Below are 18819 nucleotides of genomic sequence, written 5' to 3' on the forward strand. Positions count from 1 at the left end.
GGGTGTGGTTTTAAGTGGGTGTGGTTTAAAACCAGGGAGTGGCTAACACTGACTTCTATTATCGGCCCTCCATCATGTAGGCCAGAAAAATTCCGGCCCTCGGTACCACAGAAGTTGGACAGCACTGCTCTAACAGATTAATATGGGGCAGGGAATTTAACCTCCCATTCAATCACACTTTTGACAGAATGCCTGCAGCTTCATCAACCCATTACAAAAAAATACTAAAAAAGTCGAAGAACTCCACCAGTGCCATAATTTGATTGATACATGGAAGGAGGCCAATGCCAATAGGAGGAACTAAACTTTATGTTTGCATAATAGTTATCCCAGAATTGATTACATACTAATCAAATCATCAGACATGACTGCACTACAAGAATCTACTTGATTTTAGAGCCTAGATCCCTGAAATCACTCTTTAAGGTCTTCCATTTACCATTTATTTTGTCATTAGTACCGATATGCACTAAGACAGCTGGGTCATGCCTAGCCCCACCCAATAGTTTGTCTATCCAATCAACCACATGCCGAATTCTAGCACCAGGTAGACAGCAAATTGTTCGGTTGTAGCGATCCGAGCGACAAATTACTCTATCCACTTTCCTAATAATTGAGTCCCCTACAACCACAATCTGCTTAGGCCTGACTCTACTCTCCTCCCCACCACTACTAGAGAAACTGGTCTCCCGGCTGTTAGAGAGATCAGACCCATCTCAATTATCTAGGGTACATAGGCTAGTAAGTGACACACAAGAATGGGGGACTCGATCACATAAGATGTGTCAAAAAAAATTTGAGAGAGGCTACCCAAGGAATATTATACATGAGGCACAATCTCATGGAAATCACCAAGAATTAGGAAAAAACTATTAGAGCGTCAGTCATCTCCTCAAATTTGAAAGTGAAACCAAAAGAATCCACTACCTTGGGTACAAGATCAAAAGGCATGTATCCCTGTCTAGGATGTGTACAGTGCCCTATTGTACAGAAAGGAATGGAATTTGTTCGTCCTAATACTGATTTAAGGATACAAATTAGGGGCTACTACAATTGTGTCTCCAAGTTTGTGATTTATGTCTTGAAATGTCTGTGTGGTCTCATCTAGGTAGGTGAGACCACATAGATGATCAAGTCACGTATTTCGCAACACAGCTATTAATTTGGGTAATATAACTTTACCAGTTTCCAAACATTTTACAGAGAAAGGGCACAACTCTGAACAGCCGAGGTTTATGTTATTTCTGTTATGTTTTTAAATGAGTAAATCAAGGTTGATTTTTGTTGTTTACCAGCAATTAAATCACTTTCTTTTCCAGAGAAAAATAAAAACAAGATTAGACATCGATATGTGAACATTTCTTAATAAAGAGCTGACTATTTAATGGTGTCCTAATTTTCAAATTTCAAAAAAGTATTAGAAAATGGAGGTAAAACAATTTAGCTAATGTCATTTAATCATAAGTATAGCGTGAAATGGAAACAAGGTCAATAATAAAATGTTAAAGAAAGTATAAGTGTATACAACAACATAAACCTAACCATATGAATACTTCTATGCCCAAATATACAGAGACATGGAGTTCCTGGGTCTCCTGCTTCCCTGTAAATTGACCCACACTGTATCTGACATAACAGTTACCACCTGCCCCCCCTCTTAGATATGATATCTGAATACCGCCCTAAGCCTGCATATATGATTTTCTTTGTCTTTTTTTTCTTTTTCTTTCTTCTATTTTTCCCTATGTTATATCAGTTTGTATACGGCACTCGACAAGGTTATAATTGTATTGTGCGCAGTATTCTCATGATTGTACCTTGTGATTTTTATTACCTGCCATTTACTATCTGAGAAATATTGTCACGGATACTTGTTGATATCTGTTGTTCAAAACATTGAAAATAAAGTGTTTCAAAAAAACCTAACCATATGCAGAAGTATAACAGTATATAAAAGGCACAAAAGTAAAAATGAGCATTAGAGGAAATTAATGCTCACACTCTGCAAACCAACTTTGTCCCAATCCATTTGTACAAACATGTTTTAATAATTCAAATAAAGATGATGGCGCCATCATATGCAAATCTTTTTTATGCACCAATATTAGAGCACATTTATTCTCCACAAGTATGGTCCTTTCAACAGCACTTGACTCCCTTGCACCTTCTACCACCCGTCACAGCCGGCCAGCTAAACCCCAACCCTGGCACACTAGTGTAACACGGTACCTCAGAAGATGTAGTAGATGGGCAGCATGAGTGGCAGAATATAAGGTCAAGAGCATGACCCTCGATGTGGGTAGGTGAGTAGGTCCACTGAGAGAGACCAAAAGAAGCTGTTAGAGAGAGAAGTTTAGAGGTGGCAGCAGAAGCAGAGTTGTCAATGGGGATGTTTGGAGCACTGCGTATCTTGACAGCGCTATATAAATAAATGATGATGATGATGATGATGATGATGGTCTGAAAATTATTGCATATACAGTCATATGAAAAAGTTTGAGAACCCCTCTCAGCCTGCATAATAATTTACTCCACTTTCAGCAAAAAAAGATAACAGTGGTATGTTTTTCATTTCCCAGAAACATCTTGAGTACTGGGGTGTTTTCTGAACAAAGATCATTAGTGAAGCAGTATTCAGTTGTATGAAATTAAATCAAACGTGAAAAACTGGCTGTGCAAAAATGTGGGTACCCTTGTAATTTTGCTAGTTTGAATGCATGTAACTGCCCAATACTGATTACTGGCAACACCAAATTGGTTGGATTAACTTGTTAAGCCTTGAACTTTATAGGCAGGTGTGTCCAATCATGAGAAAAGGTACAGTGTTTACAGTAAGGTGGCCAATTGCAAGTTGTGCTTCTGTTTGACTCTCCTCTGAAGAGTGACATCATGGGTCAAAGCAACTCTCAAAAGATCCAAAGAAAACAAAAGATTGACCGGTATCATGGTTTAGGGGAAAGTAACAAAAAGCTATCTCAGAGGTTTAAAGTGTCGGTTTCAACTGTAATGAATGTAATCAGGAAATGGAAGGCCACAGGCACAGCTGCTGTAAAACCTAGGTCTGGCAGGCCAAGAAAAATACAGGATCGGCAAATGCGGAGGATTGTGTGAGTGGTTACAGACAACCCAAAGATCACCTCCAAAGAGCTGCAAGAACATCTTGCTGCAGAAGATGTATCTGTACATCATTCTACAATTCAGCACAATTTGCACAAAGAACATCTGTATAGCAGGGTGATGAAAAAGAAGCCCTTTCTGCACTCACCCCACAAACAGTCGCTTGTTGTATGCAAAGCTCATTTAGACAAGCCAGTTATTTTGGCACAAAGTGCTTTGGACTGATGAGACAAAAATTTAGTTATTTGGTCATAACAAAAAGCACTTGCATGGTAGAAGAAGAACACCGCATTCCAAGAAAAACACCTGCTACCTACTGTCATTTGGTGGAGGTTCCATCATGCTGTAGTGTTGTGTGGCTAGTTCAGGGACCAGGGTACTTGTTAAAGTTATGGGTCGTATGAATTCAACCCACTATCAACAAATTCTTCAGGATAATGTTGATGCATCAGTCACAAAGTTGAAGTTAAGCAGGGTTTGGATATTCCAACAAGACAATGACCCTTAACACGCTTCGAAATCTACAAAGGCAATTATGCAGAGGTAGAAGTACAATATTCTGGAATGGCCGTCACAGTCCCCTGACTTGAATATCATCAAAAATGTATGGGATGATTTGAAGCAGGCTGTCCATGCTTGGCAGGCTGTCCATGCTCGGCAGCCATCAGATTTAACTGAACTGGAGAGATATTGTATGTATGAATGGTCAAAAATACTGCCATCCAGTATCCAGACACTCATCAAAGCCTATAGGAGGCGTCTAGAAGCTGTTACATTTGCAAAAGGAGGCTCAACTAAGTATTGATGTAATATCTCTGTTGAGGTGCCAAAATGTATGCATTCTCTTTGTGGGGTCCCTCAGATAGAAAAACAATAGACAGTTCTAACGGGACTTCTCCACCATCTACCATTTCCTAATCTTTCTGTGAAATCTGAGCATTACTATTACTCAATTTAATTAAGAACTTACTTATAAGAATTAATTTTTAAGGAATTTTATTGGGCACAAAATTAACTTAATTACTGATAAGAATTCAAGCCGCATAGAATTCATGATTGCGCTTTATAATGATTAATTGAGTAATTTATGGGAGTTAATCCCTGATTTTTTGTATTATTTTTTTCTTCTCTTAAATATTAGTTATAATTTATTGTGTGTTTATAATTAATTGGAATACAATCTGATTAATCAATTTTATTACATGCTATAATTAATTAAGGGCATATAAGTTTGTTATAGTTATATACCTGCAAATGTTTTGTCTGAAACTACCCTTTTACAGAGAGAAATGCACTATAATGAACATTTGCTGCCCTACCTTCCTTAAATAAGGGCCTTAATTGACACTTGCTTTTTCCCAGGATGAACGACCTCACTAATTGAACTGCTATAATTTGGAACAAGCTATTGTTATTTTGAACAAGCCTCAATTAATGAATCAATTGCACAGAATCAGCAGCATGCATGTCATAACTTTTGGGTCTGTTGGTTTTCTATTACTCTACTTTTTAGATACAAAGCTATTTAAAAATAGATAGCTTTCTGGGATCAACTTGCAGTAAAATACAGTAAAAACAAAAGATATATATTTTCATTTTGAGGCTTCTGCATGCTACATACTTAGGTAAACCTATGCACGTTGGTCGTCAAACTGTTCAGTTAACCCCTGACATTCATATTAGGATGTTTTATCTTGGTACCAAATGACTGGTAGTAGATAAAATGCTGTAAACTCAAAGCTTTGAATGTTATTTTTCAGTGATGACAAAGTTATTAATAGGGAAGAAAGAAAGAAAAATATAAAAAGACCAGTATTTTTTTCCCCCAGAAAAGCCGACAGCCCTATGTCAGTCCATTCAGCCATGACCTAGGCAGGAGACAGGGAGAACAAGATGCTATTTATCTATGCAAAACAGGAGCCAATGGAAGGGAGAAATTAACTAATAAACATTGAACTTATGCAACTGGTTACATGGGAAACGCATACTGTACAACCTTAAACATATAAATAAAACACACCAGACCAAGAACTGGGTGGATAAAATGGCCGCAGCTTTATTTGCCTTTTATTTGAATACTAACGTAACTGTGGCATATTTTTACATAACTTAAACAATATCTGCCCATCCTAGTCAGCCCTGCAACGCCGGATTTCGTGGGCGGGTGCCCCTAGGCCGCGCAGTCCTAGCGCACAGCTCGTGTACGCACCTGCACCAAAGTGCTGGGGAGCTAAGCTTCATAGTGCTCCCCGGAAAGCGGCTGGGTGCTATGCCACCCCTGATATTTTGCTGCCCTGGGCCTTTGTGACCTTGCCACAAATCAGGGCCTGCAGCCTTGAATTATTAAATCTACACAAGGCCGCCTAATTTCATTGTTAATTATCTAGTCTGCCTTCCCTCTTAGCCAGGTCATTGTTGTAAGCAAAATTAATTTGCAATAACCTCCACACATTTCCATTTAATCATAGCTTGTTCTGAATGTCATCATTAAATATGCAATGACCAATATCAGATAAGTGAACCTCATCTTCATCCTGCAGAGCACTTCCACCCAATTCCAACTTGTGATGTTGATACACCAACATATTTAGCGACTTTAAGAACTTAGCCATTGCGTAATTAACTTTCTTTATACTTCGCTCCAAAGGCTTCAAATGAACATCATTTAACCATGGCTCACGTGGAATGACCATATAATAATAGTATCAGGTGGGTTAAAGTACAATTGAGCTAAGTTCCTACACATGCATTTTATCAAATCAATCGTTTTTATGCAACCAAGGTAATTTCCACCTAAATGAATATCACACCTGGCCAATATTCCTGTACATCATGCATCTCACAGTCCATACCACACAATCCTTGCCTCTTTTTTTGTAAAGCCTAGATTAAGCCTATAATTCCTTTTCTTTGCTCTCTTCCTGGCTCGGTTAATAAGTGTCCCACTATCCAGACTGAACATTGTCTTAAACCTGTAAATGAATTAAAACATTTCTGCTAAGCTTGATCTCACAATATGACAAGTAAAGGTGGCTATAGACGCAAAGATCTGCTCGTTTGGCAACATCGCCAAACGAGCAGATCTTTCCCCGATATGCCATTAACAAGCATGGCTATATCGGGGGTAATCTGATTGTTCGGCCGTATGTGCCATGGGCTCCGGTGGGATCGCCGAACGAAAGATGTCGGCACACGCCACACACGATCCAAAAATCGTATCTATGGCCACCTTAACGGTTAGATTCCCAGCGTCCAAGCCTTTTTATGAAATTTTCATCCATTCCTAAAACTGATGCTTGTGTGGCCGCAAGAGTTAGTTTTATACTGACTCGTTGGTAAGCCTACTTGGGCGGTACATAAATTGAGAACTTGTTGCATCTGAAACTTTGAAACAAAAGTTCTGTCCGCATGAATATATAATCGACCTGGGTAAGTTTGGCCTACAATTAACAAACGTTAAAACGGCTTGTACAGGGCATAAGTTAAGGTACTTAAAACTTCATACCCATACTGTTGGTCCTTTACTTTGAATGTCAATTTTTGACTTTTTTATAAAAAAAATTGAAATCTGTCCTGTATTAATGTAACATCGGCTCTATCCAGCCGACCTGTTCTGTATTTTGATTTGGATATTGCTTTACCTACTGAGTGCAGCAAAAAACATCCAGATCATCAAGAAATTGAAACATTGTTTCATAAGTGTCCTTACACGCAGTTTTTAAACATAGTAAAAATGTATGTAATGTATGTAGTTAGTTATTGGCTTCCTGCTGTCTTACCTTTTTTTAACTCGCGTGAAAAAACGTTTTGAACTTGTTTTATGACAGCCACTTTCGTTATAACAGGTAGTCTGAACAGTTTTTGAAAAAATTAGATTACAGCCAACTATTTCCTTATATATGATGGGAAATGTCTATTTTCAATTTTTTTTAATCATAAATAGCAAAAGATAATCCAGCTCGTTCCCATCATATGTTGCCTTGAATTCTGACCGTGTTCTCCATATTTTAACTTATGAATACCATGTCTTCTGACTGAGAGTGTTCCATAAATGGGCTGGGCAGCAATATTCTTCCTGTTCTGCATCTCCTGTAATCTGAACTGCTTTAGCTGAAAAAGAGATGAAGCATCTGTTAAATTATTCCGGCACCCAGGGATGTGCTTGGCCTTGAGCCATATGTTATAAAAGCTAAAAATACCTTGTGCCTTATTACCCTAAGTACTGCTGGGGATTTTGCCAATAGATCGTTAATAACCTGAACCACCCCTAAATTATAGAAAAACACAAAACTGGAAATATTTCTAGTGATACCAAATTACTTGTAAATTTCTGTTCTATCCACTCCACTGGCCATGCTAAGCAGCACCAGCGCCCAGACAGATAGGCCCAAACCTGCGGATTTACAGGAAATTGAACATCCCATTGGCAGGCATTTATCATAGAAATATGCTCATTGGAAATGGGACCCCTCTTCTTCTGTGACGGCAGCTCTCCAATTGGCTGGCTTTGCAGACTTGACGCTTCCTCTGATTGGCAGGCGGCGTTGTCAACTGAGACTCCGGCAAGTTCCTCCTGGCATCACGAGAATATTCTGGGTAGTTCTTCTTTCAACGCCTTCTCCACATCAGGACATCCTCTGCTTGCAACTGTGGCACCTCTGAAGATGTTGATATTGCCAATGCAAATGTGAATAACATCTTGGAGACGCCTCAAGGCCAGTTCCCGACGGACTGAAGGTAATTCCAAGGGACCCGATTTTATATACACCCCAAGTTACCCCACATGACCATACCCCATAATCCAGCCACACCTTTTGTATTCTCCCTCAACAACAGCTTATCCAATCACCAATGGGAAAAAACTCACTACATTAAACGTACAACTTAGTTAAACAGCCCCCCCCACCCCCATTTTTATCAACGCCTATATATCTTTGCGACGTCCAATAATAAGTAAGGGCACAGCCTGGGAGTCATGATGTAAACATATAGGAAGTTCTTATGTCATGTTCTGACTGATCTAAAAAGTAGCTTTTACTAGCATTTTTACTTTTTTTATGGATGTATTTTTTTAATACATTGAGAGCATTGTTCATTGTTTCATAAGATTTAGATATTGAAGGTGAAGAACCCCATTAAAGGGATTGTCCACCTTTAAACTACTTTTTGGAATGACATTGATATTCTGAGACAATTTGTATTTGGTTTCTATTTCCTTTTTTCTTGTATTGTTTTTTTTAGTTATTTAGCTTTTTATTCAGCTGCTCTCCAGTTTGGAATTTGAGCAGATATCTTGTTATTAGGGTCTTGTTTACCTTAGCAACCTGGCAGTGGTTTACATAAGAGAATGACCATGAGTAGGAGAGGGTCTGTATAGAATTATGGGTCATTTGAAATCTAGAACGATGTAAAAAAAGGAAGGCGGATAATTTTTTTTTTTTTTTTAACTATCATCTTATTATTGTTTTAACACTATATTACAATAGTAATTCAAAAATAAAACTCCTGCTTTGCATGCACCCGGAACCATTGACTCCACAGACACGGTAGCGCCATTTTACAGTTTACTCCAAAATCCACCCACAGTTCAGAAGACAAGGGGAACAGCAGGGCAGCTGATTTTTCACTTGCGGATAATCCACAATGGTATGAATCATCCGGCTCTAGCGTTAAGGCTCGTGTTGAGATCCTCTTTGAATAGGCATGGGTGTGGTATCATGGTAGGTGGAATTGCCGCCATTTTGGGCTCTACCTCCCTCCTATTGAATGCAGCTGAAGTATCACCAGTCTTATTTTTGCATTGCGCTTTGATTGTTACAAGACAAGATGTTATCAATGAAGGGGGGGGGTGCTTGTATATGGAAGATCTTGCTGTAAATAGACAACATGCAGTCAAAGAAGCTCTCCATGCAGGTGAAACAAACCATCCTTAAGCTGCAAAAACAGAAGAAACTTACAGTTTGGTATATCCTGAGAAAGAAAGCACTGGTGATCTCAGCAATGCAAAAAGACCAGGACATCCAAGGAAGGCAACAGTGGTGAATGATTGCAGAATAATTTCCATGGGGAAGAGAAACCTTTTCACAACAGCCAAACAAGTGAACAACACTCTCCAGGAGGTAGGCATATCAAAATCCAAGTCTACCATAAAGAGAAGACTGCATGAAAGTAAATAAAGAGATTTGACTTTGGTAAAAAAAAAAAATCTAAAAAAGCCATTCTTTGGACAGATGAAACCAAGATTAACCTCTACCAGAATGATGACAAGAAAAAAAGTATGGAGAAGGCATGGAACAGCTCATGTTCCAAAGCATACCACATCTCTATAAAACATGGCAGAGGCAGTGTGATGGCTTGGGTGTGCATGGCTGCCAGTGGCACTGGGACACTAGTGTTTATCGATGATGTGACACAGGACAGAAGCAGGCTAATTAATTCTGAGGTGTTCAGAGACATACTGTCTGCTCAAATCCAGCTAAATGCAGTCAAATTGATTGGGAGGCATTTCATAATACAGATGGACAATGACCCAAAACATACAGCCAAAGCAACCCAGGAGTTTATTAGAGCACAGAAGTGGAATATTCTTGAACCCAATTGAGCATGCATTTCACTTGTTAAAGACTAAACTTCGACAGAAAGGCCCATAGACAAACCGCAACCGAAAGCCACTGCAGTAAAGACCTAGCACAGCATTAAAAAAGAGGAAACCCAGAATCTGGTGATGTCCATGAGTTCAAGTCTTCAGGCTGTCATTGCCAACAAAGGGGTTTCAACCAAGTATTAGAAGTGAACATTTTATATTCAGTTTTTTTCCAATATGTTTTGAGCCCCTGAAATGAAGTGATTGTGTTAAAAAAAGGCTTTAGTTCCTTCACTTTTTCTTCAACCCACTGAATTAAAGCTGAAAGTCTCCAGTTCAACTGCATCCAAGTTGTTTTATTTAAAATTCATTGTGGTAATGTACAGAACCAAAATTAGAAAAAAGTTGTCTCTGTCCAAAGATTTATGGGCCTAACTGTATTATCACTTTCCACATAACATTTATCCAGTTAGTGATAACAAACTACAAGTCCCAAGTTCTGTAAGTAAGTATTTTAATGTTAACTTCCTGTTCTACACAGATCAATACATTAATGATGCATAACAACTTGCTACAAGATGATGACAGGCCCCAAATGTTACAATAATGCAATAATGCACCTGCCCCAAACCAACACTAAGGGGCAGATTTATCAAGGGTCGAAAAGTAAAAAAATTCGAATTTCAAGCTATTTTTGTGTACTTGGACTAGGGAATAGTCCAAATTTGATTCAAATTTGAAAAAAATTAGAATATCGAACTTTATCATGTACTGTCTCTTTAAAACCTCGACTTTGACCATTTGCCATCTAAAACCTGCCGAATTGCTGTTTTAGTCTATGGGGGACCTCCTAGAACCCATATGGAGTCAATTGGTGAACTTTGAAAAAACATGACAATTATGCTCTATTGTGTAACCTGTTTAATTTACAAATGTGAATTGCCATTTTTTTGTATACAAATATGCTACTGTGTGTGCAAATAAAACGGCTTATGAAAAAAGATAAGTTAATATAAGCTTACCTGTTTTCTACAAATATAAAAAAAAAAAGCTTGGGTGATGGTGTGACAATTTGTCTATAGAGTCTATTGATGGGCCCACAGCAAATTAATTTTAGGGCCCACTACAATAAAGGTTGTCCTTTTTTACAAATATATGTTGGAATTGCTCATTAACTAGGGTCTCATGGGGCCCCCTATACTCCTGGGCCTCCTGCAGTCGAAGGGTCTGCTTCCTTTTTAGTTATACCCCTGGTAAAAGTATTATGTGCTTTTAATGTGTTAAGTGTGGTGAGTTTATTCTTCAAATGGACCTTAAAAATTTGCTTTTAAAGGTACCCTGGAGAGTGCTGTATTTATGTCATCTGTGTTTGGTCGCTGGTGACCAAAAGTTAAAAACTTCTACTAAGCGCTATAATACTTCACTTAATGAGGACCAACAGCAGAGCACCTGAGAACCTTGTCCTCACAGCATGGTGCCTTTCTCCTCCCCCATTATTTATTTTTTATTGCTTCTGAAAACCATTTGCAAAGTAGCTAGGAATAAACATTCTATAACACTCTAAAAGTTAACGCAAATATATTTTTCACCTTTAAATTATCTTTTAGTAAAATTTAGAGTGATATTCTGAGACCATTTGCAATTGGTTTTTATTTGTGGTTTTTGTTATTTAGCTTTTTACTCAACTGCTCTCCAGTTTACAATTTCAGCAATCTGGTTACTTGAGTCCAAATAACCCTAGCAACCATGCACTGATTTGAATAAGAGACTGGAATATGAATAGGAAGGGTCTGAATAAAAAGAGGAGTAATAAAAAGTAGCAATAACAATGAATGTGTAGCCTTACAAAGCATTTATGTATTAGATGGGGTCAATTACTATCTCTATTTGAAAGCTGTAAAGAGTCAATCAAAAAGGCCATTTGAAAAGTTGCTTACAATTGACCATTCTATAACATACTGAAAGTTAACTTAAAGGAACAGTAACATCAAAAATTTTTACAAAAAAATTAGTTTGACTAGAACGAAAAAAAAAACACCAAGACAAAACAAAATGTAAAATAGCAAAGCCTTTATTAAGAAATAACTTACAGAAACTCCACTTCCTGTCCTCTACAGAAAAGGCAACAGGGCGACCATCCATCCTGCAATGCTCGATTTCTTCTCCCTGGCTATTCACTGACAGAGTGTCCTCTGCCCTGATCTCCTTCTGTTCTTCATCCTCCTCCCAGGAGCAGTAGTAGGAAGGCGATGTCGTCGGGCTCCCCATTGAAGTGAACTAGCCGGGCGATTGCGCTTGGGACTGAGCCTGATTATACGGAGCTGGGCAGATACCGGCGCTGTGGAGACCAAACAGACTGCTGGGGAGACCGGACACATTCTGTGACCCAAACCAGCCTTCTCCTGCCTCATTCTCTGTCTCTCTCTTCACCAACCGCTTCCGATGCTGTTCTGCGCCAGACTCTGCACCTCTGCGTCTGCCGCAGCCGGCATCTCCGCTTCCCTTCTTGGGGTTCGCTTTACTCTGCCCTAGTATTTACACGGGACCCGCATTCTGTGCTTATGTACTAGTCCCGGGTACCTTTCTATACCAGTTCCACTGCTCGTGCATGCAGCAGTATCCACCCAGTGCCGCAACCATGTGCCAGAGGCTTTGTGCATCTGGAGTAGAGCTGGTTTTGTAATAAAATCTCCTGTCCCCAATAAATATGTATTGTATGCCTTGTTTTGGACTAGATTACCTGTAAAAGAGACCCGACACATTGTTTCTATTGTGTGTATCCTCTGTGTGAAGGCTGTTCTATTGCGTGTAATGTTAATTATTGGCCTGTATCAGTAGAGCGACCGGGCAGCTCTTGATCATGTTTCAATGCAACTATTTAGCATCTATTTTTTTATAGAGGAAGGAAAACACTGCAACAATGTATCCTGTCCCCAGGACAAGTGGGCCTCTCTCTGGGAAATAAAAAACAAGGCATACAATACATATTTATTGGGGACAGGAGATTTTATTACAAAACCAGCTCTACTCCAGATGCACAAAGCCTCCGGCGCATGGTTGCGGCACTGGGTGGATACTGCTGCATGCACGAGCAGTGGAACATTGTTACGGCCTGTAATTATAGGGCGAATACAGTGATAAAGGTATAGAAAAGTACCCGGGACTAGTACATAAGCACAGAATGCGGGTCCCGTGTAAATACTAGGGCTAAGTAAGGAGAACCCCAAGAAGGGAAGCGGAGATGCCGGCTGCAGCAGCCGCAGAGGTGCAGGAGAGGGAGCCGAGTCTGGTGCAGAACAGCATCGGAAGCGACCGGTGAAGAGAGAGAGACAGAGAATGAGGCAGGAGAAGGCTGGGTTGGGTCACACAATGTGTCCGGTCTCCCCATTGGTCTGTCCGGTCTCCACAGCGCCGGTATCTGCCCAGCTCTGTATAATCAGGCTCAGTCCCAAGCGCAGTCGCCCAGCTGGTTCACTTCAATGGGGAGCCCGACGACATCACCTTCCTACTGCTGCTCCTGGATGGAGGATGAAGAAGAGCTGGAGAAGTAGATCGGGGCAGAGGACACGCTGTCAGTGAATAGCCAGGGAGGAGAAATCGAGCATCGCAGGATGGATGGTCGCCCTGTCGCCTTTTCTGTAGAGGACAGGAAGTGGAGTTTCTGTAAGTTATTTCTTAATAAAGGCTTTGCTATTTTAATTTGTCTTGGTGTTTTTTTTTCCGTTCTAGTCTAACGAAATTTTTTTGTAAAAATGTTTGATGTTACTGTTCCTTTAAGGTGAACCACCCCTTTAAAGTAAAGTTACCAGGCATTGACCAATCAGTTACCAATCCGTTTTTACACTGAACTATTCTTTTAAACAAATAATAATTTATATTTTTTTTGCTACTGGTCTAATCACCAGTAGAAGTGAAATTGCAAGTTACATTCACTGGTCACCTATTTAAAAGCAAACATCTTATTTTTTTGCAATTGGTTGCTATGAGTTACTGCATTTGGGCATGAGTTACTGCATTTGCTTTTTATTACATATGGGGGATGTTTTGTAAAAGTCCATCAATTCTAAAGTATCCTACAGTGTTTACATAAATATTTGTCTGTTTTACTTAAATGTTTTGAATATTAAAGAAAGTCATTGTATTTCTAATATTTATCTTTATGAAGATGTATGAATTACCTGACTGAAAATTTTAAAATATTAATTGTTTTTTATTTTATTTTTCTTCCCCACACTCAGGCTAAAATTATGTGTTCCTCAATATGTAAGTGCATCGGCTGCAAAAACTTTGAAGAGAGCCCAGAGCGTAAAACATTGATGCATTTGGCAGATGCAGCTGAAGTGAGGGTCCAGCAGCAAACTGCAGCCAAGACAAAACTTTCCTCACAGATATCTGACTTGATTATCAGACCAGTGCCACCAATGAGTAGTGGAGGTGGCAAGTGAGTTGTTTCACACTTTTTGTAATGGGAGGTTTATAAATACAAAATGCTGAAAACTTCAAATGCAAGAAAAATGTGTCTGTGTGAGTGTAATAGGTCTTAATTTTTACAGCATTCAAGATATTTTTGTTTACAAGCCATTCAGTGTTACTTTTAATCTGCTATCTGATTGCTAGCATTTCTGTCCCTCAAATAGACAGCAACCTGAATGCCATGCCATAGGAGAATAGGTAGAAAGAAGTAGTTGGAGAGAGGGCATGGACAGGTTGGAGTTTGGTGGACAACAAGGATATAAAAAGGGAGGACTTGGAAGGAGACAGGGCATGTAAGTTGGTGTCAGTGTTAACTTGTTAACTTTTGCATCTATTTAGTTGTAATTCTTTAAATTCTAGGAGTACTTGTTTTTGTGTGTATGTGTGTGTAGATGTGTGTGTGTATGTGTATGTATATATATATATATATATATATATATGCAACCAACAGAAGAGATCCGCACTCACAGGTCTTAGATAAAAAATAAAAAAGTTTTATTGCATAGATGTAAGCCTAACGTTTCGGCCTCCTCCGAGGCCTTTCTCAAAGTGATAAATTGTTTGTGAGAATGACCTAAATACAAGAATTGGCAGGAAACCAGACATATAGGATATGACGTATTGACATAATGACGTATCGAAATAATTTTGATACTGCACCCAGGCAATTTATATTATTTATCGTGAGTGCTGGCTTTTTCGTGGACTGTTATTGGAATAATTGCAGCCGTGCACCCGTGACTTTTTGAACACATAAACTCCGTAATTTATGGAATGCTTATTTCAAGATTGGCATTGGCAAACAAGATGCTGGCTGACGTTGTCGACACATCCCCCAGGGGCCTGTAATAGCCTGGAGTGGAGACTACCAATCCACAATCTAGAAAGATGGCCGAAGTTTTGGCGATCGGATTGGATTCTACCTACAAACTACCCCCAATGACGAGGAATGGATGGACGGAGCGGCCCACCAAAGAATCGATAAAGTTGAAAGGTACATTTGACCCGAATGGACTGGTGTCTGTGTATGGGTGCCTGCAATGTCTTGACCAGATGTAATATTACCCGGCGACCAGAGTATGGACACTGAGCCCATGTGAGTTGGTGGTGTTTAGCCAATATGTATCTGGCGTTTGCCGATGATTTGTGTATACCGTGCATACTCACTCCTGCATTGCTCCGTGCACCCATGTGGAGACGTTGAACCGATGCCGTGCATGCTCCTATGTGGCACGTTCCTGTGCCTTGTGACATGGCTTTGTGCACCGCGGTGGCCTCTGAACGGTGGACGTGTCTCTTTGCAGCATTTGGTTCCGGTGGAGGGGAGCACCATGTGATTGTGTGAATTTAAGATCATTACAGAGTTCATCTGCAGTTTCCACGGTCTGTTTGAAATGCATCCCGACTATACTATTATATATCTTGATGACTCCACTATATAGCTCGCATACGGAGAACTTTAACAATATGAAGTGACTACTTGGCCTCACTAAAATCCTAAGTGATGATTAAATCTTCGGAGGCGTAAGTTACCAACATCTAAGAAAACTATAGGGATCCGAATGCACCCTCTCCAACTATTTTTCTGACTGCTATTTGCAGCGTTTTATATCTATGGATGTTTTTTCTCACACTTCTAATTAACATTCGTGGGGGATGGTTAGATGAGCAGAGGCCATCATTCCCGGATAGCGACTGGAACTGCACACTATGTATGATATTGGGACTTAATAGATAATTCTAAGAAATGATATTTTTTACATTTTTCTATATATATTTTTTTACATATTTTTTGTTATGCTTTATGTTTTTATTTATGTGATATAAATCTGTGGGGTTGATTTACACGTTTATATTAATGTGCAAAATAATTTTCACCATTAAGGGCATATGAGCATCAAGTTAGCACTTATTACTTAAATCCACTTAGTTTTATGGTGTCGAATGTCATAGAAGAGTAATTAAAGATTTTCTTGGCACTATAATTAGGGTGATACAATGATGTAAGATATGATTTTGTTGCACAGTTAAAGGGGTTCGTTACACCAACACGATACACATTTAATTTATACATACACACATCAGCTGTGCAGCTTCAGACACCCGTACGAGCAGGAAGGTGTCAGTGTTTGTCCGTTTAGAGAAATGGCCATAAGAGAGAGTTCCAGCCACATGGGGTGTAAATGGGGTGCAGGTTGAAGAGGGTATAACAGACACATTATAGTGGGGTGCATAAGGGGGTTTGGTGGCCCCTTATATTTTGGACGGTGTTGATGTAGTTAACTAATGAACATCTGCAGGGATTTGAAGTTACACATTGGTGGGTAGTAGTTCTTTATTTAGTTTGCATTTGGTAGTACTAATTTACATACACGGAGGATAGATTGCCAGGGCAGGCTTGTCAACTACGCTCAACTGATATATGTCTCTGCAACATTGTTTAACACTGTGATAGCGTCAACAAAGTGATATACTGAAACATTGTTACAGAAGACTGTGATTTTAGCAGGAACTACATTGTTTAAGTTTAGAGATTATTAACAGAAATCATATATGTGCTATGCAATTTTTATACATTTTTCTATGTGTGGGTAACATTACTTAATTAACAGTTGGGTTTTGGGTGATGTTGTCAATACGTCATATCCTATATGTCTGGTTTCCCGCCAATTCTTGTATTTAGGTCATTCTCACAAACAATTTGTCACTTTGAGAAAGGCCTCGGAGGAGGCCGAAACGTTAGGCTTACATCTATGCAATAAAACTTTTTTATTTTTTATCTAAGACCTGTGAGTGCGGATCTCTTCTGTTGGTTGTCTATCGAAATAATTTTGATACTGCACCCAGGCAATTTATATTATTTATCGTGAGTGCTGGCTTTTTCGTGGACTATATATATATATATATATGCATATATATATATATATATATGCATATATATATATATATATGTATATATATATATATATATATATATGTATATATATATATATATATGTATATATGTATATATATATATATATGTATATATGTATATATATATATATATATATATGTATATATGTATATATATATATATATGTATATATATATGTATATATGTATATATATATGTATATATATATGTATATATATATATGTATATGTATATATATATATATATGTATATGTATATATATATATATATATATATATATATGTATATATATGTATATGTATATATATGCATATGTATATATATATATATATATATATATATATATATATATGCGTATATATATATATATATATATATATATATATATGCATATATATATATATATATATATGCATATAATCTTCAAAGGATGGACCAGCACTCCAGTTTTGATAAATAATCTTGCTTTTATTCACATATCATCGTGCATCCAACGTTTCGGCCCGCATTGGGGCCTTTATCAAGGATAAAAGTGCTTGTGATGATTAAACAATTTATATACCCACAATACCCTCCAAAATGGGTGTCATCATGACATCATCAAGTTGTGCCATAAGCATTTAGTGCAATTAAATTCACATGATTAAAATATATAATTAAAAATACATAGCTAGAAAATACATATTAAAAAATACATATTTAAAAGTAATTTATAATTTTGTGCCACTAGGTGTCATCAGATTATAGTGATACAATTTCCTTCACCAAATTGTAATAATACAAAATGCTGTGTATTTAATCCCAAAAAAAGTTGAAAAAACTGTTGCAAATTGCTTATGTTGATTCCAGAAGCAGCAGATACATTGTAACAGCACCTATAAATAGAAACAAATTTTATCTTAACCATTTGAAACATATGTGTCAATCTTATCAGGACTATGCCTAGTATTTGGATACATATTGTCTATTTTTCTGTAATAAAAATAATAAGGTGCTGTTTAGTAAAAAGGGAGAAAAAGCCAATTTAGACTAAAAAACATCCTTAAGATTGTTGCCCATTAAGACCCTTCGGTACCACACAATCCAACTCGTGGATCCAGAAAGCTTCCCTTCTTAGTAATGTGTTATCATAATCCCCCCCTCTCGCTTTCCTGGGGATCTGTTCAATTGGCATACATCTGAACGATGCTGGACTATGCCTAGCCTCTGCCCAATGTTTTGCCACGGGTTGCTGTGTGATATCCTGCTTTTTATTTTTATTTCTCTCTACTCTGTCCGGATCCATTGCTGCCCTAATGCTCGACCTATGCATTGCCATTCTTTCCTTAAATTGTCTGGTAGTTTTTCCACAATAAATCAACCCACAGGGACACTTAATGATGTATACCACCATGGTGGCATCACAAGACATCCTCTGTCTGATGGTATATTTCTTACCCGTATGGGGGTGGGTAAAGAACGAACCCAGAATCAATGCACTGCATAATATGCAGCCTTTACATTTATATACCCCTGGTTTTTGGAGTAAAAAGTGCTGAACTTGGGGTTTCTGGTATTTATTTATCGGATCCGAAGGACTCAATATCTCCTTCAAATTGCTCCCTCGCTTATAGCTGAATTTTGGTTTAGAGGGCATCTTTTTGGCAAGGGTCTCATCCGTAGTTAGAATCGGCCAATGCTTTGTAACACTTTGTTTAACCGCTGTACTGTGTGGCCCATAGCGGCTCAC

General features: G+C 38.4%; 1 protein-coding gene across 7 annotated transcripts in view; it reads left to right on the forward strand.

The window, feature by feature from the left end:
- LOC108704110 (protein lin-54 homolog) overlaps positions 1-18819 on the forward strand; it is a 204522-nt gene that overhangs the window by 180977 nt on the left and 4726 nt on the right. For all 7 annotated transcript variants that reach the window (XM_018240502.2, XM_018240504.2, XM_018240506.2 and 4 more), the window contains one exon: positions 13939-14141. In XM_018240502.2, coding sequence (XP_018095991.1) covers positions 13939-14141 — 203 coding nt within the window. The remainder of the gene's footprint in view (positions 1-13938; positions 14142-18819) is intronic.

The sequence above is a fragment of the Xenopus laevis genome, chromosome 1S, assembly GCF_017654675.1.
Source record: "Xenopus laevis strain J_2021 chromosome 1S, Xenopus_laevis_v10.1, whole genome shotgun sequence".
Taxonomy (NCBI): domain Eukaryota; kingdom Metazoa; phylum Chordata; class Amphibia; order Anura; family Pipidae; genus Xenopus; species Xenopus laevis.